At 43.0% G+C, this 27,519-nt stretch overlaps 1 protein-coding gene across 1 annotated transcript; it reads left to right on the forward strand.

Moving 5' to 3' along the window:
• Positions 1-8,750: 8,750 nt before the first annotated feature.
• Rbm44 (RNA binding motif protein 44) lies at positions 8,751-26,256 on the forward strand. The gene is made up of 15 exons (XM_060368845.1): positions 8,751-8,823; positions 11,326-12,836; positions 13,089-13,147; positions 14,752-14,922; positions 15,532-15,715; positions 15,793-15,815; positions 15,947-16,031; positions 18,430-18,544; positions 19,048-19,176; positions 21,013-21,092; positions 21,192-21,265; positions 22,825-23,113; positions 24,574-24,719; positions 24,839-24,986; positions 26,003-26,256. The coding sequence occupies exons 1-15, from the start codon at positions 8,751-8,753 to the stop codon at positions 26,009-26,011; spliced, it is 3,096 nt and encodes a 1,031-aa protein (XP_060224828.1). The 3' UTR covers positions 26,012-26,256.
• The last annotated feature ends 1,263 nt before the right edge of the window (positions 26,257-27,519 follow it).

A 27,519-nucleotide genomic window follows, 5' to 3' on the forward strand; every position in this document is an offset into this window, starting at 1 on the left:
ATCCCTCCCTCACTTTCTTTGAGAACCTGAATCTAATGTCATTCCAATGCCATAAAAAAAACCATAGTTCCCCCCTCACAGACCCTTTGTGTCATGTGGGATGACTGTGACAGCAGAAACTAGCTTTGCTCCCTCACACAATTAGAAAAGCCTCGAAAGTTGCCCTGCAGGCCAAGAGTTGGCATAACTGGGATTTAGCAAGTAAGCATGGCAGAGGCTGCCATGTGAGTCCTTTCGTGTTACAGCAGGAGGGCAAACTTGAGAACTAAGCAGCTGTGGAGATCCGAGGTGATCTGAAGCTGATCTCAAGGAAGGAAGCTGCTTCCCAGGGGACCACTGAGGGTGCCGAGTCAGGGAGGAGGTCAGCTGCAAAGCTGGCTCCTGCAGGCAGCAGAGCTCTTGTGTCTTCATTACAATGCGTGTGGAGGTGCGTGTGTGCATACGGAGGCCAGAGGACAACCTCTCATGCCATTCCTAGGAATACTAACCGCCTTTCCCCTGAGCCACGACCCCTAACTGGCTTGGAGCCCACCGTGTAGATTAGGCAGGCCTGTTATTGAGCCCAGGGATCCACCGGATCTGGCTTTTTGTGTGTGGGTGGGTGGGTGGGGTCTGGGGATAAAACTCATGCATGCAAAGAAAGCACTTTACTGAGTTGGTAAGCTGTCTGCTGTCACTAACTGATTTTTCAAAATACTATCAAGGACATAGACCTAAGGGTTCTCTTACACACTGCCGGTTGGAATACAGTCAGTCACTACAGTCAGTATGGAAGGTTCTTAGAAAACTAACAACAGATGTTCCACATGATCCAGCTCTAGCCTTCCTGAGTATTTATCTGAAGGACATCAACACATCACAGACACTTGGGCATCACTGTTTACTGCAGCAACAGTCATAATAGCCAAGTCAAGCAACCAACCTCTGTCCAGCAACAGAGGAATGGTTGAGGAAGGCGTGGCATGCACACACGGGGGAATCTTTCCCCTTAGGAAGAGCAGGGTCATGTCATCTCAGGGATAACAAACGCAAGTGGAGATAGGTGAATTAAGCTGATCCCGGAAAGACAAACACTGTGTTTTCTCTTGCTCGTGGCTCCTGGAATTCATATAGTTGAATAAAATCATGTATGTCTATATGACATGGAAGTACAAGTAAAGGGGCTGCAGTTGACAAAAGAACAAAGGGAGCTGGAGAGATGGCTCAGTGGTTAAGAGCACTGTCTGCTCTTTCAAAGGACCCAGGTTCAATTCCCAGCATCCACATGGCAGCTCACAACTGTCTGCACCGCCAATTCCAAGGGATCTGACACCTTCACACTAAAGCACATAAAATAAAATTAAATTATTAAAAAAAAAAAAGAAACAGAGGCACTAATACTTACACGATTATTTGTGATTTAGAAAGTAAACCTGCATTTCCATACAAAGTCTCATATCCCTTTAAATCGACCAAACGTAAACATCTTGGCACTCCCAGTTTAGTTCATTCATATGTAATGTGGCAGCAGAAAAAGCTCACTGTCAATTTTTGTTTGCTTTAATTCTTGAATATTCGTCAAGCATGTCTCTGTCTCAAGAAAGCTACCGACAGCAATCCTCAGTACAACGCTGTCACTCAGGGATGGGTGTGGGCACACCCCAACCTTCGTTTCCGGTTCCAGCCGATTCGTAAACAGGTGATTCACACCAGCTCTGTGTTTTCTGAACAGTTTTAACAACTGTGTCCACAGTTCCTTTCCATAGAGACTTCTTCAGAAAGCCACACACAGATTTTTCAGTACATGTGGAAGGGACTGTGGCCGCCTGAGTATGCCTCTGGCAGACCCTGCTCTCCCCATTCAGCCTTGCTAAACCTCATTAGGTCACATTCCTAGAGCTAGCCACCAAAGCTCATTCCCTTATTTCCTTCCTTTCCTCCGGAGGCTGACCGCCATTGTCCAGCTATCACAGTATTAAAATCCAACCATCAGAAGCCCTCTTTGTTCACTGAATTAACATGCCCCATCAAAATTAAACACTCATCCTAACATTGAGGTTCCCCTTCTTCTTTTATAAACTGTCATTTACCTATGGGCCATGTCTATTTCCTTTGTCCCCACTCCATTACATCCCTTTCTCCCTAGTCGTCAACCTCCAGTCTTTGTCTCTTATTTCCTGCTCTCTGTCCCTCTGGGGGAAAAAAAAATCTCTTTTGTGCTGAGAACTTCCTCTTGGGGATCCTAAGCTGATACCAATTCTTTCACTTGTCATATGGTCAAATAAGGCAAAAAAATGAAATATTAATTTCTCCCCTTTTTGGTGGTAGTATGGGAGTGGGGTAAGACAGGGTTTCCCAGTGTAGTTTTGGTTATCCTAGGACTCACTCTGTAGACCAGGCTGGCCTCAAATTCATAAAGCTCTGAATGCCTCTGCCTCCCAAATGCTGGAACTAAAGGTGCGTGTCACCACCATCTGGCCTTTTTTTTCTTTTTCAGTTTTTTTTTTTTTTTCCCCTTTTGAAAGTATCAGAAATCTTGGGTTTTTAAAAAGTTCCTGTGTGTATGAGTGCGGATGCTCTTGTGAGCCAGAAGAGGGCGTCAGATCTCCTGAAACTGGAGCAGGAGGCTGTGAGGCCAAAAGTATGTGCCAGGAAACAAACGCAGATATTCTGCAAAAGTAGCAAGCGCTCCTAACCGCCAAGACATCACTGGCCCCTGGATGATCTTTTTGTAGTTGTTGTCGTTTTAATCCTCCCACTCTGGAGCCCCACATCATGACAGAAGCTAATGGTTTACATCTAGTTCTGTCTCTAACTGAAATTTATTAACAGATGTCATAGATTTATAGATAGCCACAGCCTGAGTTCATTCTTTTAGGTTGAATTAACACTTCTTTCACAATTTGGAAGTCCTGTGAAATAAAATGGATCTGAATTATCTATTGAATGGTCTTTCTGTCGAATGTCTCACTTAAAACTAAAGAAAAGTATCAATTGAAAACCATTTCAGCCAACCAATCTTCAATATGGTTGAGAAGTTTTATCTTAGAGAGGCAATGGTTTGGTGGCTTAATTGAAGATTTTAAACTTTAGTTTTTTAAGAAAAAATTTTTTACAGCCAGAATGAATTCTTTTATAGTCTTTCCAGCTCAAGTTATTTTTGTTTGGCAACTGTCTGAGCCATTTCATTGCTCCCCAACGTTACAAAGCTCAGGTCCTGTGAAACATCACTCACAAAGCTGAGCCAGGCCAGGCGGCCCAAGCTGTCATAGAGCTACCTGGGAGGCTGAAGGAACTTTGAAAGTCCAGGTCCTGGGGGGGGGGGGCGGGTAAAGGCTTGCCAGCAAGCCTGATGACCGAGCTTTTTTCTCTGTGACCCACTCCTGCAAGTTGTCATCTGACCTCCACAGGTGTCCTGTGGCATGCACGCACACACACGTGCACACACATGATTTTGAAAAAATAATTTTGAGGCCTACCTGGACAGCTTTGTGAGACCTTATTTATAATAAAATCAGGCACCATTAGTCCCAGTACTTGGGCAGCAGGAACAGGTAGATCTCTGTGAGGTGGAGGCCAACCTGGTCTACATAGGGAGGACAGGACAAGATAGATAGAGAGCCAAGGCAAGATGGAGAGACCCCATCTTAAAAACAAAATTAATCAGCCAGGTGGTGGTGTATGCCTTTGACCTCAGCACTAGGGAGGCAGAGACAAGCAGATCTCTCAGTTCAAGCCCAGTCTTGTCTACAGAATGAGTTCCAGGGCAACCAAGGCTACACAGAGAAACACTGTCTTGAAAAACCAGCCAACCCAAAACAAAATTAATCAAAACCAAAGAGGGCTGGGGATACAGCCCAGTGGTAAAGCTCTTGTCTAGCAGGTAGAGTTCCTACATTTTTTCCAGTATTGCCCCCTATTTTTTTCCCTAGACATTTAAAACTGAACTAAATTAACTAAAAATGTAAAATTTTTCTGTTCTGTTTGGACTACCGTGAGGACATTTCTTAAGTTCACTGTGTGAGTTATTTATTGCTCCTTACCAAGTTAACCCAACACAGCACATAACTTACTTCACAGTTTCTGCAGAGTCTGAGGGTGATGTAGCCAGAGATTCTGGCCCAGAATTCCAAATCCCCAGGGAATCTCTTTCACACTCACACACTTAGCAGTGCCCATCACTTACTGTTTGACCACTGGCTAGAGGCCTTGGTGACAGCCTGGGCACTCCAGACTTGGCTTCTGGGCTTGCTTCTTCCAGAAAGATCTGGCAGAGAAAAAAGAAAAACTGGAAGCCCGACTTCCCCTGGGGAATGGTGTGCTTCTTCTCATACTGGAGGAGAAATGTATCTCCATTTGATTGCTGTGGGGTTGTTTGTTTGTTTTATTTTTCTATGTAGGCTGGGCTTGCTATGTTGCCCGACATCACTGTCCATGCAGTTCCCTGGTAAACATATAAGACTATGCACAGTGTGGGCTCTGCCCTCTAGCTTCCAGCTACCCTTCAAATAGATGATCTGCTGTCTTCCATAGTCTAAAACGTGGACACATGAAAGATCGGACACTTTCTGTGTTGTCTCATTGAGTAGAAAGGGACAGAATGAGATTTCAGGAAGGAGATTGACAAAATTTCTAACTGTGCTCCAGCCGCCCATGGGCAAACAATACCAGCCTGGTGCAGGAGGTGCTCCGCAGCCATTCTCATTTCCTTCCTCCCAACATACCTGACACAGCCACGGGGCTTCCACAGCTCAGAACTAGACAGCAGCCTGGAAGCCATCTGCCCAGACAAGGCCCATGCCCAGCCTGATGTGAACTCATCTGAACCAAGTTGCAGAACAGACGCCAGACTTCATTAGGAAAGAATAAATGGGGTGCAAGTCAGAGGCCTCTATCTCCGATGGGAAAGTTTGGGGGTGGGCTAGCCTTAAAGTCATTTTGTCCTTATCGAATGGGCCTACGGGACAGTTTCAAGGTAGGACCAGCTTTAGGGTCATTTTGTCCCTATTGAAAGGGCCTCCATTACTCTTCAGTAATGAAGTATATGTTCAGACAAGTGAAATCATCTATAATGCTATAGTTGTTGTGTAAGACCTGGGGTCTCACAGCTCAGGAGTTCACGATTGCGCCCTTCCCAGAAACTCCCCCAGACCAAGACTCGTTGCAAAAGCAAGAGGTTTATTAACCATTGCACAATGGGGTTACCCCTGCCGGTCAGCAAAGAGTGGCACCGGGAGACACAGGCCTTTAGGTTTTTAAAAGAAAAGTTGCGGGAGATTTGAAGTTGCAGTCTTGGCAATTTAGGATTGGATGAGGAAGCTAGAAAGTAAGATAATTGGTTAGTCTTAGGTGCTCAATCTTGGCCAGTCCTGCCAAGTGTGGATGCAGCTGCAATTTAAGGTGGGGGTGGCTAGCTCATCCTTGAAGATTAGGGGCTACAGACTTTTGGCTGGAGGTCAAAAGCTACTCAGAAGTAGTCTAGGTTCGTTGCTATCTCAAAGACAAGGGTCTGGTCCTTCTTTTGCTGAGTGAAGGTCATTGCTTGCTTGCCTTTTTTTATATCTGTCCTCACAGATAGGGTCACATTCCTCCATTCTCTGGAAAGATACTAAGAGGCTTTAGCTTAACCTGGACCTAAAACTCAAAACTATAAGCTTTAGAAGACATATAGGTTACAAAGTTAGCCTAACCCTTTCAGTTGGTCCTCCCGAACTGTGTAATTTTGTGCTTAAATTATCTACCGAGTCTGTCCTGAGCACACAAACAAAACATAGCCGTGGGAAGGACTAGAGAGGGTGCTCAAACAAAACATAGCCGTGGGAAGGACTAGAGAGGGTGCTCAAACAAAACATAGCCGTGGGAAGGACTAGAGAGGGTGCTCAGTGATTAGGATTACATACAGTCCTCAGATAGGACTCCAGTTGGATCACAGGACTGAGGTCAGGGCTTACAACCTTCAATGACTCCAAACTCCAGGGAGTCCCATCCCCTCTTCTGGCCTCTAATGACACAGCACTCACATGCACATACAATATGTATATAGGAAGGTTAAAAACCTCAGCAATCAAATAATCTTTTCATGCAAACATATAAAAATTAAAATTAATAGAAAAATAATCCATGATAGCACTTTAGATAAAAAACAAGATCAGAAACTGCATGCTCTGTGGAGCCATTTACAGCCTGACCAAAAGCCGGGAGAGGAGGGGGAAAGGGTACTGACTTGGGTAATTTTCTCATCCTGAGTCTTTCTGTTACTACTTATTTTTTAATGATTGTACTGAAATATTGTCTTGCTTTCTGAATTTTGTGGTGCCCCCATATGTTGTGTCCCAGAGGCAAGTAACTGCCGCACCCTAGGACCCCTCGTCCTGCAGAGGGGGCCACAGGAAGCAGTGAAGGGCAACCCACAGCGACTCACACCCACGACACGGGGCACTGGACCCTGAGACTCTCAGCAGCGTAGCACCGCGAAGTCTCGCGAGAAGACACGCACTCAGCGCTGGGTGCGCCCAATCCAAGCTCGAATTCGAGCCCAGCAGGCCAATCATGGAGCCGGCCTGCGCACAGCAGGCCAATGGGAGCGCGCCTCGGCGGTGGGCGGGCCGTCGGCAACCGTTACCCGACAAGCCCCAGGGCACAGAGGAGGCGCTGAGGGCAGCCTGGTGGCGAGGTGCGACGACGGGGACGCGACGCTCATGGTGAGCCCGGGCAGCCGGCGCCGGGAGCCTGTTCCCACCCGCGCCGTCCTGCAGCGAGCCCAGGGCTCAGTTGCATTGGTGATCCCACCGCGCAGTAGTAGTCTGCTCTTGTGCTCATTCTTGCAGCGGTTTCGTTGTTAAGACAAGCGCCAAGGTGGCCCAGGCTGGCCTGGGAGTCACACCTCTGGGTGCAGTGCTGGGGTCGGAACCCGGAGCTCCTGTTTGCTAGGCAAGGCCTCTGCCACAGAGCCACAGCGCCAGTGCGCGTGACAGGTACCGTGCTGGTGGCCAGAGAGACAAGTAGGCGCTAATTTCCCAAACGTACCGAGTTGTCACTGAGATCAAATGTTATGGCAATCAGCAAAGGTTGGTCTGTGGCATCTGCGCACACGTGGTGTGTGAGAATCCGTCAGCACCACCTGCACCTGGCATTTTCTTTGAAGGGAAGTTTTTAAATACAGATTTAATTTCCTTAGGAGGTAAGAGACTCTGGAGGCGTTGTTGTACCCCGTGTGTTAGTTTTGGAGGGAAGATTGTAGTTTTCAAGGACGTGTGTCCATCCGACTTGTAGAATTCGTTAGATTAAATTACGATATCCTCTATTATCTCTTTAATACTGCTGATAGGTTAGTGGTTTATGTTCTCTTAGGTAGGAAACAGTTTTTGGCTTTTTGTCCATTCAGCTAATTTTTACTTGTTTACTTTTTATAATTTCTATACTATCTTCTTTGGACTTCATTTATTGCTGCTTTTTCTAGATTTTAAAATCTTTTTATTTGCGCTGTGTATGTATATATTCTACATGTGTGTGGTTTCCTGCAGGGAGCAGAAGAGGCCAAGACTTACAGGTGGTTCTGTGTCACCCACTGTGGGTGCTGAGACTCAAACTTGTATTCTCAGAAAGCAGTAAGTGCTCGGTACCATCTTCCCAGTACATGCTTTTTCTAGTTTCTTTAGAACCTCCAGGCATTTACTGTAAGTCGTTTGTAATAAAAGTATGTAATACTCTCTTTCTGTTGATGAGGTGCTGGTTCTTGAACTCAGGTTCTGTGCATGAGACATTAAGCAAGCACTGACTTACATCACCCGACCCCTAAAGCTGTAAATGTTTCTAAGCACTATTTTAGCTGCATACTGTACATTAAGTTTCAAGATATTTTCCAGGTTCCATTTTGATTTATTTCACCCAGGGACTTTTATGACTGTGTTGTTTCATTTCCAAATTTAAGGAAGTAACATCTTGTATTGCTTTGGTTTTTGTTATTTGTTTTGTCTTTTGGGGACAGGGTCTCATAATGTTGCTCTGACTGACCTGGAACTCACTCTGTAGTTCAGGCTGGCCTCAAACATGGACATTTGCTGATACTAAAGGCAGTCACCACCACATCCAAGGACATGACCATATTAAATAGAAATTTTAGGGAGAAAGTTTGTCAAATATATATAATTTGAACCGAGGGCCTAATGCAGTCTAGGCAAGTGCCATACTATGGAGCTCTATTTTGAAACAGGATCTCAAGTTGTCCTGTCTCCTCCTCACAGGTAGTTTCAACAACACATTCAGGTGCACATGGATTGCTAGATTCCCAACACACTACTGCTAGAGGATTCCTGTGACTTTCTGAGTCCCAAGTCCATTGTAGTGAGTAAAAAGATCAGTGTAGGTACCATCTGTTCTGACAGGGTAGCTACTGACATCATCAACATAGAGAAAGTCAGCTCCTAGGTCACCTGCACAGTGACTGTTTGAAGGCCTGCACATCACGCCCCAATATCCACCTGGTGTCACCCACTAGGCAATATGATGGCATATGCCTATAATTTCAGGACTTGAGAGTTGGGAGACAGTGAGTCAGTGGTTCAAGATCATCCTTGACTACATACATAGTGAACTTGAGGCCAGTTCTGGAGACATAAGACCCCGCCCAGCAACCCTTCCCCCCAAGGTTACTGAGTGTTTTTTAATGTTTAATAGGCTCTGTGATAGTAGATTTCTAAGTTTTATAACTCCATGCCAAGTATATTAATAGTTCACTATCATACCTTTTCTAGAATATACATCTTTGAACTATGCAGGCCACTGCAGTAATAGAAACAGATTCTGATAAAAGCTACCACAAAGATGGAAGAAATCTCCAAAAAGGTAAGGATGCAGACCTGTTTGAGAAGGGTGCTAATTGTAAACAGAGCTTTTCTTTCAGGGTTGCTGTTTTAAAGCTGGGACAGTTCAGCATGTTTAACTTTGCCAACTCCCTCATGAATTTCTGGTAGCTATGGGCAAATTATTTTTATTTTACAGTAGGAAAGACAAAAGACACATCTTGTAAGTCCACAGAAGACAAATCTGTTTCACTAATCTGCTAAAATTGTAATATGACAAGACAACATAAAAAGTTAAAGTGTGCAATACATTAACTCATATCAGTGTCTCGTGTGAAAATAACTGCTGTGTAATCTCTGTGTTTATTACAGTTTGCTGTGTAGAGGAATTTTAATCCAACAACCTGGCTAACTCTGGCTGTAATCCACACCCTTAATTCCTCTGGCTGGAATTTAGACACAACACAGCTTTAATCCTTCTGGTTGGAGTATGGTACATACCTTTAATCTCAAACAATGATGTCTATTCGAGACAAGTGATAAATCAGAGAAATATTTGACAGAATGATTCAGAGAGACAGGGTACACCAACTCTCATGAGGACTTGACAGGAAAGAGAAGCTATTTAAGAGAGTGCATGGGGGGCGGAGTTCACAGAGACAGTAGAGATTGGGAGTACAGTACTTTTCCATACTGTTCAGTTCAGTTCATGGAGTTCAGAGGCAGTTTTTCCAAGCAGAGCAATTGAGTGAGAAGCTGAGAGAACCCAGTTTGTATCAGTCAGCTTGAAGAGGAGTTTTTAGTCAGAACAGCAGAGTTGAACCAGCCAGCCAGAGTTCAGAAAGAACTAGAAAGAATGGGTTTATTCAGCAGTAAGTCTCAGAGGCTGAAAACACTCTAGCAGATGGAGGCTGGAAGCTGAATCCTTCAAGCTCTGGGCTTGCAGAAGAGTAGATTGTACAGAGGCTACAGCTTCCAGGCCTAGGCCTAGGGTCAGTTGGATAGAAATGCTCTGGGCTCAGCCCAAGCCATGTATTCATAAAGCTTGGGTAAGGCTCTCATCCCAACCCCTCATCTGAGGAAATAAAAACAACATTTGCATTGCTGAGCGTTTACAGCTGGGTCTTCTCTCAGTAGCTTCATATCCGTTTGCCTGCGCTGAATTCTGTCTTCCTCCTCGCTTGTCTTACTTTTCCCTTCCCTCCTATAAACCTGCTCTTCATGGCAGTTCACCTCTTCAGCGCTGAACATTACTGCTCAGACGTATTGCCCGGTGAATCTGAGAGTGGTACTTGAGCAGGTAGTGACCCATCAGTGGACCATGAAATAAAGTGAGCTAATTGTGCTTTTTAGTAAAATGAAATAGAAGATTCCAGAACACATTGGAACAAGAGTGATTACTGTTCTAAATAGTTTTGTTTCACTTCTGTGCACATTTATTCAGAGACCGTTATTCAGTGCCCTCTCTAGTCTTAACTTTTGCACTCTCGGTCTACCTGCCTTCACGTTCCAAGCTCTTAAAAGAGCTCTCCACAGCTCAGTCCCTTCACATGACCACTCTCAAGAGGCTTGCAGTGGCTTCCCTTCTCCTAGGATGAGAGCCAGATGTCTTAGCAGCTTACAAAAGGCTTCACGAGTGCCCAGTACTCCACTCAGACAGCTCCTCTACTCCTTGCAGGCTGGATTAGTTTCCTGCAGCGGCTACGCTCATTTGCCACAGGCAGCTGCACTTGCTGTTTGATTTGTCTAAGGCAAATTTGTCTGTTTTGTTTGAAGATACTTGTCAGATACAAAGTTTTCCTCAAACTCTGCCCCCAGCATGATGCCCCCAGCACGATGCCCCCTGCTTGTCTTTTAACAGGGGTTGGTTCTGTGTGCTATCCATGCCGCTCAGGAAAGCCGTCAGACGCGGACACAGTGGCACAGCTCGTGCCTCATTTATACACTGCCTGCAACTGACCCCCAAAGGATGCTGTTTCTTATTAGACATATCCACAAGTGAAGTGGCTGTCCTATAAAGAAAAGACCTCTCACCACTGAAAGAATTCAGGAAGAATGTTGACACTTGTATATCTTGGATAACTATAACAAAATACCAGCAATTAAGTGTCTTAAACAACTTCGGGTTGTTTTCTCATAGTTCTGGCTAAAAGCGTGAGATTCAGATGCCAGGATGGTCAGATCCTCTTGAGGTATCTCTTTCCTAGCTGGTAAATGGCTCATATTGTATCTTATTGTGCTGTGTGACTTGACAACATTTTGAGGATTAATCCTATCATGAGGGTCCTGCCCTAATGGCCTCATCTAAACCTATTTACCTCTAATGGCCCATCTTTAATAACCATCACAGGGGGCTAGGGCTTCACTGTGCTTGCTTGGGAGATGGGCTTTAATCTCTTTAAGTTGGGCTGTTTGTGTTTGTCATTGATGATGTAAAAGTAGCCTAGGACTTGGAGGATCTAGGACCAGATAATATCTAGTTTTTTCCAATGTTTAGTTTCTATAATGTTGTTGTTAACATATTCTCTTCTACTATTTTGAACAGATAAACTTTGTAATCCTAAGAAAGAAAATGTGTTATTTTCCAATGGTTGCAATGAAATCAAATTGGCTTTTCCTGATGGTGAATGGGACTCCTTGACAGTAGAACAAAAAGCCAGTCACAAAGAAATCAGCAGTATTGACAAGATAGATTTATCAGAATCATCTTTTTCAGTAAATCAAGATACAAATGTAGAGAATATTTTCTCTCAGTCAAGTGAGTTTGAAGACAGTATTGACGATGCCTTTTTGAATGAGACGTACTCCATACATTATTCAGAATCAAAACTCAAGAATGAAAATCTTCCGCATTTATATTCAGAATTACGTCCCGAAGAGCACAAAAGAGTGGAGATGTTTTTTGATACTTTAGGACCTCAAAATAATAATAGTATTGGGCTGGAAGGGAGCCACGAGCTTTCAGGTGCTGGCCGTGGAGAGCTGCAGAAGAGTGACGGGGAGGATGACTCCCAGCAGGAGTACCACAGTGCAGAGCAGGAGTGCATAAGCACCCACCTGCCTTCCGGCCCGGCCAGGACAGCAGGCAAGTCTAATCTGGAGCTCCGTGAGTCGAAAGCACCAAGCTGCACCCCTAAGTGTGGTGATGACTTAGAAGACAATCATGTTCAAGTAGAGAGTGATTCTAGTCCCTCTTTGGGGTCATTTAGTGTTTTTGCACAAGAATGTTCTCCTCAAGTCTCCACATCTCAGAGTTCTGATATGTTAAAAGAATATCATGAACCAAAATATGAAAAATGTAAGGAGCAAGAGATTGATTTAACATACCATAAAGCATTTGATGACATTTTACATAGAAGCAGTTCTCCATTAAACCCGCAAAAAGTACCTCAAACTAAAATGTGTACTAAAGAAATGAATTCTCAGACAACTGAAAGTAAAGATTTTTGTGGAAACAGAATTTTCAAGAACAAAGCATTACAGCATCCTGAGAACCCTATCACATTTCCCCAAGGCCAAGCCCTTGAAACACAGCTACAGGCTAATAATGATTGCCAGACTTCCAGGACTTCTGTGTTTGATGACTCAGTCATTTCTCTCTATGGCTCTTTGCAATATAAAAGCCTCCCTGAGCCAGGCTTTTTTTCTCCTGTGTTACCAAGGGTGGCAGTCACAGATAATCAGGCAGAATTAGAAGGCAGCTGCCTACACCATCTAAAAGGCAGTGGCACAGATAAAACATGCTCTCTTGATGTGAAGGAAATATGTCTTAAGTCACCGCCCGACGCAACAAGCTGTGTGCTCCCGGCTCAGCGGACACTGGATGTGAGCCGCAAGGCAAACGCAAGGTCTTCCATGGTGTCTCCATCCAGCAGCGCAGAGGTGGTAAAAGCAGCGCAGCCTGAGGAGTGGCGAAGGGAGAAACAAAGTGTGGCTTGTAATACAGACTGGTCTTGTGGGCAGACGCGCACAGACGCTTGGATGGCTGCGTCAAGAGAACCGGAAAGGTCACTCTCAGTTGACTGCCTGAAGCCTTATGGGAATTCTCTGAATGAGGTAAAGTCAGTAGTATCAAAATCTTAATCTACTCTGCAGATTCTAAAGTTGTGCAGATGTGGCTGGGTTTGGAGTTTTGGAGTCTTAGCAGATGCTAGCAGGGGAAGGTGATAGGGTTCCACAGCTCTGTCTTCTGCTGGCAGACATTGTCACAAAATTGTTGGAAAGTTTGGCTTCACATTTTACCATTTTGGAACTCCATGTATAACATTTTTGTCATATATTTATATTTTTATTTTACATTGTTTACAGAATTCCTTGGAATTAAGAAAAACATCAGATACTACAGACAGAAAGAGACATCCTGAGAGGTAGGCCTATTGTTTAAATTCACACATGTTTATGGGAAGGAAAAGCTCAAAATTGTATTTATTTTCTGTGTAGCATATTTAACCATGTAGAACTAAAAGGACTTTAAGAAATTTGACATTTTGCCTGCTCCTTCTAGCACGTAGACACTAAAGCAACATAAAATGTTAGGACTCATCCTGAAGAGCCTGCAGGCGCCACCTTCAGGGACATCACCCTCCCTCAGGAGACATCGCCCTCCCTCATTCAAGCCTCGTCCATACTAACTTGGTTTTCTTCTTTTGCTTTGTCACCCATAGATTAAACAAGCTAGCACCTTAGGGAAAATGCCATATATTTAAAGAATACCTATACACATTAAAGTATTGTTAAACTTTCATCATTGGTTTTACTTTGCATTTTGTATTGATTAATGATCCAAAAGACAAAGTCAGAAAGTGAGAGTAGAAGAAAAAAGAGCCAACTATATTGCCATACCCTAAAATCATGTGTGTGTTTGTATGTTTGTTTTTGTCTCTTTTGGTTTTTCGAGACAGGGTTTCTCTGTGTGGCCTTGGCTGTCCTGGACTCGCTCTGTAGACCAGGCTGGCCTCAAACTCCCAGAGATCACCTGCTTCTGCCTCCTGAGTGCTGGGATTACAGGCGTGTACCACTGCATCTGGCTGTTTTTGTCAGTTTTTAAAAAATGAGTTTAGTCTAGTATCCCAAAGCTATAACATTAAGTTTAAAAATTAAACTTCCAAAACAGCAGTAGGTGAAACTGGTACTTGAGGGAATCTCCAAAAACTCTTAAACTAGAAACTCTAGTGACTTGGGCTCTTAAAGAAAACAACTTTTAAATTATATTTCTTTAGTAGAGATGGAGACGCATGTGGAGGTCAGAGGACGACGGCAGGATTTGATTCTCTCTTTCCATGGCGTGGGGCTCAGGGATTGAACTCAGACTGTCAGTTTTGAAGGGAGCATCTTCACCCACTGAGCCTTTGCACTGGTCTGGCTCGAGGCTTCTTGAAATATAGCAAAATATTGCTTTTATGAATGTCTTAATAATTAAGAAAAGTGTAAATTGTGTCTGTTTTCTATTAAATATATTTAACAGCAGTTTCTGGCTAAAAAGCCTGTGATGATAAAAAGCCTGGCCAGATCTTGACTGAGACTGAAAACAAAGCCGTCACCTCTGGATGAACAGAGCTGGGACCTGAGGGTGGAACCTCCTCGGGGAGGAACGGCAGCTTGCGAGCGGCTTCTAGCCGAGAATACACAGAGCTGCTGGGCTTTCACTTGATGACGTGTTCCTAGGAGTTTCCCCTTTTTAGTAGGAACTAAATTAAACCTGAATGTAAGAAATGTAAGAAATGTAAAATCTGGCCAGGCAGTGGGGGCATGCATGCCTTTGACCCAGTGCTGAAGAGGCAGAGGCAGGTGGATCTCTTGAGTTCAAGATTAGCCTGATCTACAGACCAAGTTCAGTCAGGGCTACACAAAGAAACCCTGTCTTGAAAACCCAAAAAAAGGAAGAAATTTAAAATCAGTTTTTAGAAAGAAGCCTGTCACTGCTACAGAAAATGTTCAGAATCTCATCAAATTCTGCGTTTTTATTTTAAAGGGCGTTTCAGCTTTGTGAAGAGATCAACTCGTCATCAAAGTGCTGTGAGAAAACCACTGAGAGGGCCAGGAAGGCGGAGAGGCACCTTTTGGATATTTGCTATCAGATGTGCCGTCAGCACTGCTGTCACATTTACAAACTTGTAATGGAGAACAGAACAGGAGCCAATAGGTGCTCGTCAATTTTAAGTCTAGATTTTCTTATTCATCACTCTGACGTTACTCTAGAAATCTGATTTCAACTTCTGAAAGAAAAAACATGGGTTATAACTAGATTTATCAGTTTCCTTAAAAGTAATAAATTTCAAAAAAAAAAAAAAACCAAAAAACTTCTGTTGCTGGGTATGGTTATAATCCTAGGGCTTGGGAAGCAGAGGCAGGGGTATGACTAAGTTAGAGGCTAGCCTGTTCTACCTGTGAATTCCAGGCCAGCCAGGGCTAAATTTTGAGATCTGATTCAAAAATCAAAAATAAAACACAATTAAATGTCATGGTGAGTTGTGGTGGAAATGATTAATCCAGTAAAATCCAGTGTTTGGTTATAAATTCAGAGAAAAGTAAAGTCAGTTGGGGTTTCTTGGGAAAGACTGTCGCAGGCCTTCTGGCTTGCCTCTTGGGGGTGGCTGACACTACCCCTAGAAAATGGATCTACCGTGGTTCATTTATGTAACAGGTGAAAGAAAGATCTGGTAGAGCTAGAACTAAGTGGGTGACAGTGTGTTGTGTTAGGTGAGTGACTTGAGCCTAAATAGTGTGGTTCTGTGAACTTCGTTTTGGACAGGAATTCACCAAGTGATTCTGCCAAGAAGGAATTAGGGTCAGCACTGCTGTCTGTTCTGAAAGACTTGAAAGTGAGGTACATGAACTTGAAAGAGAAAGTTCACAAGGGCATCCCGCTGGAAGAGCTGCCTCCACTGTCGATGGAGTCCAAACTGTTATCTGCCTTCTCCGATTTTGCTTCCAGGGTATGTATGTATTCTAGAATAAAATTTTTACTTTGTTCAGACAGAAAATATACTAAATCTGTTTTTCCCATTTTCAGCTAATGAAAGAAGAAGCATACAGGTAATTATAAATTATAGTTTTATCTAACATAGAACTTACCTGCTTTTCAAAACTTCTTAAGCCATATATCTAAGTTTTGTTTTGTTTCTTTTTGAGACTAATGATAAATTCTTTAAGGAATGTTTATTCAGCCTTTCAGGAGCAAATTCTGAGCTGGTTAATCAGAGTGTACCTGATGTTAATAGTTCTCCAAGCCTACAAAAGACCTTGTCCCAGGTAAGAATTGAAGAGGGACATCTGCCTGTTGGTGTGATGGGTGTGCATGCATGTGTGCACACGCATGTGAAGGCCAGAGGTCAAACTTGGATGTTACTCTTCAGATGCCACCAACATGTGGATTCATGGAGTTAGGGTGAGAGCACACTTGTCACACCAGACGAGTTCCAGGGCTGGTATGTGGACATCAGAAGATGGCCTCTGGTGTCAGTCCTCAACCTCCATCTTGAGACTGGGCCTCAGGCTCACCACTGCACTCTGCCAGGCTAGCTGCTCTGCAGAGCTGCAGGGAGTTCCCTATTCTCCACCTGCCCTTATGCAGTAGAGATCTGGGGTGACAGCCCTGTACTACCTTGCCTGGTGTTTACATGGTTTTGGTCACCCATAGGTCTCCTCGGTACTGGGCCTGCACCATGCCCAGCTTTTTACATGGGTAAAGCACACGCAAACTCAGGCTTCTGATTGCACAGCAAGGCTCTGCCAGCTAAGCTTTCACCCAATCATCTTATCCGCTTAAATCCGTAACTCTCAGAAACCCGCACACCCCATTTCCCACTCACTGACTCACTTCTTGCACTCGCATTTGAGGATCGTGACTGAGCAGAAGGGATGGGTGGCCTGTGTAGGTCCAGTCTTGTTGAGGCAGTAGTCATCAGCTGTGGTGAGAAAAGTAACATGTAATTCACATGAACCTGGAGACAGCAGGCGAAAGGAACAGGAACTTATGATTTACCAGTGTACATATCTGCGCTGTCCAGGCAAGCCAGCATGTGTTGTGAGCTAGAGGGTCACACTGCTGTTTAACTGTTTGTTTTGTGATGTCAGGTAATATTTCCTTTGTTTTGGGCAAGGAAAATGTTAGTTCTTCCCGTATGAAATATGTCTTGGGCTTCCCTCAGTCTGTCCCATCCCCAAGGAACTATTTGTAATGTGGCAGCCAAGAAAGGTGGTTTGTTACATATGAGCACATTGCAGACCAGGCATGGTGGCCCTGTCCATCATCTCAGCACTCAGGAGACAATGGCAAGAGGATCACAAGTTCAAGGCCAGTATAGTCATGTCCCGTAGTGAGATCAAGAAATGAATAAAGAACACACTGAAAATTGTAAGTGATGCCGAAACCTGAGTTTCTCCTTAGCCAATGAGAAGACAGCCAGTCCTGCTTCCCTGATTAAAATTCAGAATGAAAAGCAAAATTCTTAACAGTTTCTACTAGGAAAGTATGCAAACAAATGACACTGAAAGAGCGTCCGGTAGAAAATTCTTCTTTACAAAGAAGTAATAGCTTCAAAGCTAAATTTCATATGCTCAGATTTGTTGTATATTTTTAAAATAATTTAGCCATTTAACAGTCCATGCTGTTGTCCCAATGTATCTGGCAGTGTAACTGTAGTATAGCCTGTTGATTCAGGGGGAAAAAAAAACCTTAAAATACAAGGAGTGGTGCTGAGGCAGGGAGTGGTGCTGAGGCAGGGAGTGGTGCTGAGAACAGCTCTTGTAGAGAGAGCACTTGCCTAGCGTGCAGGAGGCCCCATCCCTAGTACTAAAAACAACATTCTTTCATGTGATAAAGTTCAAAATTCAGTAAACTATAAAACAGTATGAAGGTACTTTTTTATTTTGTGCTTACATGTGTGTAGGCATGTTTGTGTCACAGGCACATGGGAAGGTCAGAGGGCAGCTCCCAGAGTCAGTCAGTTGTGTCCTTTCACCATGTGGGCCATGGAGATCAGACTCGGGTATCCAGGCTTCGTGGCCAGCACCACTACCCCAGCGCCGTCTCACTAGCCCTGGAGTTAGTCATGCCGCTGCAGCTAGGTTGACTGGCTGTGAGGACACTGTTCAGATACTGTCTTCACAGTGTAGCACAGGCACATGTCACCTCTGATGGCTGTGACCTTCTTTAGATATCTCTGGGTTTTTGTTTGTTTGGAGTTTTTTTGGGATCTGGTTGGGTCTTTATTTGCTTTCTGTGGTATTAGAGCTCAAACACAAACCCTCACACTTTGTATGTAAACACTACCTTGAAGTACATTCCAGCCTATAAATGGCCTTTTCAAAAAATGTCAATGTAGAAAACAACTCAGGTCTACATATAGGGCTCTTATTTCCCATAAATAAAAGCTTACACACGGAAATGTATAAAAGGTTACTATCTCAAAAAATCATAAATAACAGTAGTATTTGACCAGCACTGTACATAGAATTAAAACCCAAAATTTACTGAAGTAAAAATTTTTACTGATATTGTCACTACAAAGTCAGAAGATAATGATTTTTTTTTTGTCATAGCCTTCATTATTTGTAGGGCAGAATAATGTAAGTGAAAAGTACCTGTCACCAGGGAGAATGCAGTGATTGTTAGTCCTTATCTTTGTTGTTTTTATTTAATCTTCAGATGTCTTTTGTATCTGTCAATAGTCATCTTAAGCAAGACAAATCTCCCATGAATGCTGTCTTTAAAAATGGTGATATAAACATAGACTTTACCCAGCTGAAACTCGATGACAAAGGTAAGGATGAAAACAGATTTTTTTGTGTAGCTTCCAGAAAACAAGAAATGAATGTTAGGCAAGGTGGTGCATACTTTTAGTCTCAGGATGTGAGTTTGAGGTCAGCCTGGCCCATATAGTGAGCTTCAGAGCAACCAGAGCGCCCGAGTGAGACCCTGTCTCCAAAGCCAAAGCACAGCAAGTAACACAGCATGTTTGTTGGGTTTATTATGGAAACATTTAATCCATAAAGGCTACTTCATTAAAGTGAGAGAGGAGGGCTTTCGACACACAGGACATCATTGTCCAGGGAAGGACATTGGGGAGAGAAGCATTTGACTGAAAAGAGCTGAGTGTTCAGTGCCTGCAACAAGACCCAGGCAGAGACTACCTGGCTCGCTATTCCAGGGCGCTCCTCTCTAGGTCCCTCATAAATGTCATCCTTGTCTTGACAAAGGTGGTATAAATGTGGTCCTGAGGGGCAAACACGTGCAGTTGATGGTTCTTTGTGCTCAATGCTTTAGAGTACAAAAATGCCCGTGAAGTAAGTGAAGACTGGTTTGATGCGACAGAGAGGCTGACTGGAGCTGACTTCTCCGGGACTCAAGAAAACATAACAGAAAACGATGACTGGGATCCAAAGAGTCCGTTAGGTTGGTTCTTAACAGTTTACAGGGAAAAAAAAAATGTTACCTCTCTCACCTGAAAATGGTGGTTACTTTTTCTGTGTTGTTTTGGGAGACAGGCTACAAAAGTATGTTCCTCTTTGTACCTGTTCCTTATTTTTTTTAAGTGAAAAAAATTGTCCAGTTGAGGGTAAATTTTTTTTAAAGAACAAGTAGTTATTAAATTCTCATCTCTTCAGACACAGAGCTCAGCCCACAGGATTGAGCACAGTTTTATTGGACTGGTGAAAGGAGAGGAGATGGGTAGGAGGGGCTTGTGGGTCTTAGTCATTGCTGCTATAGCTCTTGGCTACAGTGCCAGCATCTCCATCGTGAAGAAAGAGCTTAGCTGTTCTCTCTCCAAAACACACACATTATCACCTGATAGACAGATTAGTAAGTTAGTGAGGGAGGCAAGGTCTTAGTAGCGATGAGGGCCTGGGCCTGGATCCAGCGCTGCCTCCTAATAGATGAGTGACTGAAACTGCCAAAGACAAAAGTCGTAGCCTTTAATTTTCATGGCCATTTCAAGAGGCTAAGCTACCCTTATACTTACAAAAAATGGAATTCATAGGTCTTCTATTATTACATAAAAATTATAAAAGGTAAATTAAAACGTCTTTAGACAAGACTATGCACACCTTCTGTGTGCTGGGCGAGGGCTTGCCGGGAACCTGCACTCCGTGGGTGGGGTCTTATTTCACACCCCGTCTTCTCCACAGGAGACCAGGAAAATACAGCATGCAGATTTGTATGCTTTTTGTCAAATAGTAAGAAATCTATGATCCTACATAATGATACCTAAAATCAAGTTACAGATCCTGACAAGGTCTGCAACTTGGCCTGAAACAAAGGTTTCCCGGCAAGTAGACTTGGAGAGAGCTTCCAGGATGACACCAGGCATTAAGAACCTGTGTGCTCACCTGTTCTAAATAAATACACGAGAACGTTTTGTAGGAAAAATTCATGTGGTGAACGTATGCGTTCCAAGGGACTGGACACTGAGTAGCCCACCCTCTTTATTTTAGGGTGACACGAACAAGACGCAGAAAAGACTTACAGACTCTTGCCATCGGTCTGTGGTGTTTGCTTTTTCTAGTTGGGATTTTGTTTTCATTTTTAATCAGTATGGGGCTAGAAAGATGGCTCAAGAGGCTAAGAACACGGAGTTCAAATGGTCCTGAGTTCAATTCCCAGCAACCACATGGTGGCTCACAACCATCAATGATGAGATCTGGTGCCCTCTTCTGTTTCACAGGCACACATGCAGACAGAACACTGTATAATTAATAAATAAATAAATCATTAAAAAAATGTTACAGTGTGTAGCCTAGCTAGCCTTGAACCTAGGATCCTCGTGTCTCAGCTTTCTCAATGATGGGTTGCAGGTGTGTACCAACATGCTTGATTTAATGCGGGTGTTTTCTAACTTCATTGTTTTTACTTTATTTTGTGGGCATGTGTGGGTGTGGGTGTGTCATGGCATGCTTATGGAGGGCAGAGCACAACTTGAAAGAGGCCATTTCTCCTTCCGCTACGTGGGTCCTAAAGATTGGACCTAAGTTAAGAGCAAGTGCATTTGCCTGCTCTCCAGACTAAGGAGTTTGTTTCCCATAATCTGCATGGGAGAAGGAGAGTCCTGGCCCCTACAAGGTGTCCTGTGACTTGCTCACAGGTGCACCATGGCCGGCCTGTGACCATGCACATACGACACACACGTCAATAAATAAGCTTTGGAACTGGAAACAGTGAATAACGTTGCTGGCATTTTCTTAAAACCCTGATGTCACCATGGGCATTTCTGTGATCTTTTTCTATAATCAGAAATGAAGAATGTTGAGCTGCTTCGAAGAGGGAAAGGCTTTTTGATACATGTTGGTGGTCTTTGCCCTTCTGTATCTGAGGTATGCCCAGAATTTCTGTGGAGGCTTCACTTTCAAATTTAAAACTTACTGTGATTTTTTTTCAATCTTTCATAAATTTTATTTTTTTTCTTCTTTTAGGCTGATTTAAGGTTTCATTTCCAGAAATACCAAGTTTCTGAAATTTCCATTTATGATTCTCCTACTAATTACAGGTATGTTACCAAATTCAGCCAGTGTACATGACTGTCTGCTGCGCGACAGATGCAGTAAGCGGAGCTGTTCCTCGGTGGGTCCCAGGCTGGAGAGACGACTGTGGGCCTAACTGCGGCTCTCGCCAGGTCCTCTCCAGGGGCCTTGCTTCTGAAGGTGGTTGCACTGTATAGTCCAGACTGCTAATCCTGTTGTCAGAATCCTGGCTACCGGGATTACAGCATGTAGAGTCACACATGGCCTCTCTGTGGTGTGTAGGAGAGTTAACCGATCTTTGTGTATTGATCTGGCTGTGTGCCACTTCATAGCAGAAGCAGAGTGCATTAACTGAGGAGATGTACTCCAGAAATGGGACTGGGTCAAGTTTCAGCTCCTTTAGTAGCTTGAACGAATTTAAATGCATTACTTGACGTCTTAGTGTTAGCTTGTTTGTAAAGTGAGGCTAAGGATAATAACTATTCTCACACTAGAAGTTGGCTATGTAAAGTACTAGGAATAGAGACAGAAAGTTGGCTTGGAAAGTAATATTTAGCTCAATTCTTTCTGACTTTAGTTACTTTTGCACTGTTTTATTTTTTAAGTAGGTGGCTACATCGCCTCTCTATGGTGTCTGTGTGTGTTTGTGTTGCTGCTTTGATACTTACAGATTATTCAGAATATCCAATTACAGTGATAATTACTTCATGGAGATAGTATACTGTTCTGTTGTAAAAATGATAACTATTGATTTCAGAGGTCCAGACATCAATTAAGCAGGACTTGCTTGTGGTTAGGGTTTTAACTTTATTAAAATAAGCACTAATTTTCTTAATTGTAGTCACTTAGATTGTATGTTTATATTTGAAAAACCTTGCTTAGAGTTGGTATACATCTGTTAACACTGTATAGAGCTGCTGGCTTGACAGGATAGCTCTGGCCCAGCTTTCTCGATTACATAGTTCAAATTCTGATTAGATGTCTAATTTTTTATCTGAGTATTTTCTCACTACTGACTATAAATGCATTTTCATATATTCTGCTATATATTTTCAAATTTTGTCTTTAACATTTCAGCCTTTGAGCTAACACTTTATATTTGTCAGAAAAATTAGCCTGAATTTTTAGAATGTATAACTACTTGGCCCTAGGCCTGAGATCTGTTCAAGTCTGTACATATGTATCATATAGACTGCAATTTAATACACTAAACTTTAATAATTTATAATTATTACAAATTATTCCATTTCCCCTTTCACTTGTTCTGTATTCAGTTATCCTGTATATTTAGTGGTGCATGCCTTTAATCCCAAGCCTTGAGAGAGGCAGGGCCAGGCGATTCTCTGTGAGTTCAAGGCTGGCCTGTTCTACCTAGCTAGCTCCAAGACATCCAGGACTAAATAGAGAGACGCTGTCTAAAAGGTGAAAACCAAAAACAACGACAAACACCTACTTATCCCAAACAAGTGTAAGAACCTTTTTGAGAGCATCTAGCTGTTCTTGTGAAAGCTGCCTCAGTTTTTACAAGATCAAATTGGAGTTGGTCATTAACAAAGAACCTTGGTCTTCTGCTGTCATGTTTTAGATATGCATCACTTGCTTTTGCAAAAAATGGTAATGCAAAGATGGCTGTGAAGGAAATGAATGGTATAGAAATCAATGGAAAATCGGTGAACGTGCGACTGGTGAAAATCCCTGGAGAACACACACCACCACCACTTTTGTCCAAAACTGGGAGCAGCATTAGTGTGAATCATTGGGAGAAAAATACTAACAAAGACGGCACCTCTGCCTGTTCCACCTGTAAACTGCCGAGGGCTTGGCCACGGCATCTGGAGTCCGAACAAGACAGTGAGTTGCCTCCCTCGGAGCAGGTTAGTTTTCCTAACTGATTAGCGGTGGTCGTGAATGGGCCGCGCTGCTGCGCGTGCTGGTGTAATACGCAGCCTCGTGCTGGCAGCAGCCATGGGGCTGCTTCTCCTGTCCCGCCCTAACCTGCTCTCGCTGTGTTCAGAAAGCTAGACATCCCCTGCCAAGCTTTAGAGAAACAGTTTTTCGTTTTCGTTTCGCTGGGTTTCCTGTCGTCTTTCAGTCTTTGTGTCTTTGTTCTTGACAATGCTACTCTATAGTCACTCTTCATCAGTATTTTCTTTTTTACAGTAACCTCTTCCTTCTCAAAACTACAAAACATGGTTATTTCATTTTCATAACCTCATCTTCACCCCATTGCAGTTTTAAATACTTCCTGGAATGTGACAGTTTCACTCAACAAAATGTCTGGTATCCAGTGAGCATTCCATATTTTTATGTGCAATAAAATTCAGTCTTGTTGATGCTCATGACTAGACACATGAACTTGGGCAGGTGCCTCCCACTGACATCAGAGAGGAGAACCAGCATTCCCACAGCTCTTTCCTGTGCTGATGCCTGCACGTGGATTCCACTGTCCTCTGTCCAGCCCTTTCCTGACTCTTAGTTATCTGGTGCCTTTTTTTAATGCATTGATGACTGCATTTCTGTTCAGACCTTTCTCTATTTGTAGGTTTCTCAGCCCTTAATTGTCCTGTGATTTCATTGCCAAGGTTTTCAGTGAAGTACTTATGTGCATTGTCTTCGTTTATTTGATCATTCCTCTTTGTGCTATAATCTGACTTCCTCCTATGAAATCTCACTTTAACTGTTTAATCCATTGTCAGTGGTGACCTCACTCTTGGTCTCCATCTGCTGCCTTCATGAGCGCCTTGCCTCTTTGACAGTGCCGGTCCCTTTTTAAATGCTGCCCTTCATTTCATTGACAATTCATATTTAGGATGGGTTTTAGGGTCCGCAGTGTTCACAGTAGGACAGGAAGAAACAGTTTGCCAGGAGCTGAGCTGACTGTGTGGGAACCATGGTCCTCCCACTGTGGTACACATGGACATCACGGCATCCTTCAGCTCGTCCTGTCTCTCTTCATGTGGGTTTCTATGCTCGTTGCTGCATCCCACTTCACATGGCTCTGGCTGTAGCATTCAGTCAGGCTCTGTGAGTGTTTGACTGAGCTTGTTACCATGTTCCGGTTCCGTAGGTAGGAATGTGCTTGCCCTGTCCTGTGAGCCCAGTGCTGTCTAGTCTGGAGACAGCGCTCCTCGGTCCAGTCAGCTGGAGCTGTGGGCGTTGAGGCTGGCAGAGGGCAAGTGTAAAGAGCACCTCCTGCAGGCTCTGGGTGCAGGTGTGTGATGAAGAGGCCCCTCCTACCGTCTTCGATCTACTGTAGTGTTTAGGTCTCCCACCTTTCTAGACATTTCTTAAGCCTCTTTTGCTCATATTTCCAATATTTATCTCACTTATCTAGGGTGTCAAGAAAAATTTTAACAAGATTGAATCTGGTTATTTATCACCTGAGACACCTTTTCAGTTTATGCCTCCAAATACGTTGAACCTTCGTAGCTTCACCAAGATCATGAAAAGACTGGCTGAACTGCATCCAGACATCAGCAGGTACTAACTGAAGTTACAATTTAATTTCATACCTTTATGTAAGAATGTACTATTCAGAACTTGTGACACATGGGTGTTTTAGAAGCAGAATTGCTCATGCCTGTCTTCCTCTTGGATAGAGACCACATTATAGAGGCGCTTCAGGAAGTGAGGATAAATCATAAGGGTTTTCTGAATGGTTTGTCCATCAATACTATTGTAAAAATGACTTCGTCGTTTCTGAAAAGCTCTGCTTCCCGCTTAAATAAGCACAGAAGCAATACAGAGGTAATGTAGTCATTTGCTTTTATACTTAAATATTAAATGTATTAGTTTCTTTTATAAAGTAGTTGATCTTAAAACAGCAATGCAATAGTAAAATATTACATTTTAAAACAAGTATACTGTGTTAGTTACTGTGGTTTGAAGGCCAGTATATCAGTTACTCTGCTCATATCTGACAGAAACAATGGATCGGAGGGAGGGTTTGCTTCAGCCTCTAGTTTCTGAGGATATAGTCTGTGATGGTGGGGATGGCATGGCAGAAAGGCTCTGTGGTAGCAGAGGTGTGCAGATGAGTCCCTGGATCATGGGCAGACCATGAAGCACAGAAATCAGCAGTAAGGTCCAGGCCGCAACCTTCAAAAGCCTAACCCCCAGTTCCCCACTTTAGCCAGCCGGCAGCTAGGAGTTTGAGAGACCTTTCCAGATAGCACTGCTCCCAGGCAAAAGTGTTCTTGGTTAAACTCAACAAGGATGTTTTAACTGGCAGATGGCTGCCAGTTAAACAAAGGAAAGCACAGCCAGAAAGTTCCTGGTGGGGTACGCTCACACAGTAGCTCGGTACCTCACAGGAGTGGCGCTCTACTGGATTCTGCCCAGAGCTACCGCAACTTTACCACTGCGATGGCCGCTGATACGGGACAGCGGTGGCCTGTTTCTGCTACTAATTTAGTAATTCAGCTAGTGATAGGGTTCACCAGTGCATATACTGTAAATGAATGCATATTCTGGGCAGTGGTGGCACACACCTTTAACCCCAGCACTCGGGAGGCAAAGGAGGCATATCTCTGTGAGTTCAAGGACAGCCTGGTCTACAGAGTGAGTTCCAGGAAAGCTAGAGCTAAATAGTAAGATCCTGTCTTGAAAAAGAAAAAGAAAAGCATATATAGAGTGTGCAAGTGAGTTATAAAATGAATAATATAGTAATGAAGAATCCTGCTAAGTTTTTTTGGAATATGGTATTTGGCATAATCACATTTTATTGTTTTTTTTTTTTTTCTCTTGTGTTCTTGATCCTATAGAAAATATGAGTACCCTTCATCAGAGAATGTTCTACAGCACTTAGGAAAAGTTGTGGTAATACAGTCAAACAGCCTCTATAATTGGACCCAACACTTCAAATATTCTATTTCATAATTCTCCTTTAAAATCTGGCAACACATGTATCAGTAGTATTGAAACCTGTATCTTTTAATTACATTTATAAACTTTATATCAAAATTATTACTGAAGACTTCAAGCTGCATATTAGAATCAGAAAAAATGTGGACATGCCTATTTATAAATCATCATTAATAAGTCAATTTTAAAAATAACTACCCAGAAAACATTTTCTGTTACTGTTTCAAAGTTCATTGCATATGTAAAAATTATGTAAAATATTTATGCAATTGCAAATGTAAAAGTGGAATTTTTCTGGAGCTCACATTGTAGTTTCAGCTCTTGGGACTCGGGTGGGACCATGGGGTACAGATGCGCCATGTTCAGCATGCACAGAGACAAGGGCTGCTGTGATGCTGTCGCGCTCCTTTTGGCGACAGAGTGAGGCATTCAGGTGTGTCCTCCCAGCTGTGCTGTGGCACAGGACTGAAACTAAGAAGTCAGGCCATTTTCTAGCCTGGGTTTGTTAAGTTCTGTTGTACTAGAGTAAAACTTGAAACAATTTTCGAAGACTAATGTGGTTCCCTATCTCATAGCAATGTAGAATGTAAGCTTAACCCCATTCCCTTTCTAATAGTAACTAATTCGCTGGTTAAAGCTGCATTTGTAACCTTAACATTTAGTGCTTTTTTAAATGTTTAAACTGTTTATATGCAATACTTCATTGTTGTTGCTTGATTAAAATTTACCCGTAAGCATTTATATCCGATGCCCTTGTGTTTAATAAAGGTGGTCAGCCTGTAGCTCCTCTCTGACTAGTTCTTTTTGTAAATTGGAGTTTTCGAGTGTGAGCCGTCACCAGTATTTATGTGAATACGTAAAAGTAACTACTGGCTCAAGGTTTGTCTCTTTTAATAATTATTTTGCCTCATTTATTTCTATATTCGCTGCACATATTTGCCGAGAACTAGATTCCTCTGTATGTGTGTACCTAAACTCAGAGTAATTGGTTTGCTCCATGCATCAAATTAGTAGAATTATAAAAATCATGGGCGGTTTCCCTACATACAAAATCACATAACATTTCACTGAAAGGCTACATTGACATTTGCCCCTAATTAGCCTTGTGATACAAACTAGACTTTATCTTTGCAGAAATTATCAAACCTGTAGTCTTGTTTCTAAAGAATAATCAAATAGGGCTGGAGAGATGGCTCAGAGGTTAGGAGCACTGGCTGTTCTTCCAAAGGTCCTGAGTTCAATTCCCAGCAACCACATGGTGGCTCATAACCATCTGTAATGAGATCTGGTCCCCTCTTCTGGTATGCAGGCACACATGCAGGCAGAACACTGTATAAATAATAACTAGATCTTTAAAAGGAATAATCAAATATATATATATTCTCACAAGTGCTCTTTCTCTGTGTAACAATCCTAG

This window comes from Meriones unguiculatus, chromosome 15 (assembly GCF_030254825.1).
Source record: "Meriones unguiculatus strain TT.TT164.6M chromosome 15, Bangor_MerUng_6.1, whole genome shotgun sequence".
Classification (NCBI taxonomy): Eukaryota; Metazoa; Chordata; class Mammalia; order Rodentia; family Muridae; genus Meriones; species Meriones unguiculatus.

Excerpts from the sequence above, each read along its gene's own strand:
- Rbm44 (XM_060368845.1), top strand. The coding sequence starts at position 8,751 with ATGCAGGCCACTGCAGTAATAGAAACAGATTCTGATAAAAGCTACCAC. Across the intron at positions 15,816-15,946 it reads ATGAAAGAAGAAGCATACAG|CCTTTCAGGAGCAAATTCTG; the intron begins GTAATTATAAAT and ends ATGTTTATTCAG. Across the intron at positions 21,093-21,191 it reads TTTGCCCTTCTGTATCTGAG|GCTGATTTAAGGTTTCATTT; the intron begins GTATGCCCAGAA and ends TTCTTCTTTTAG.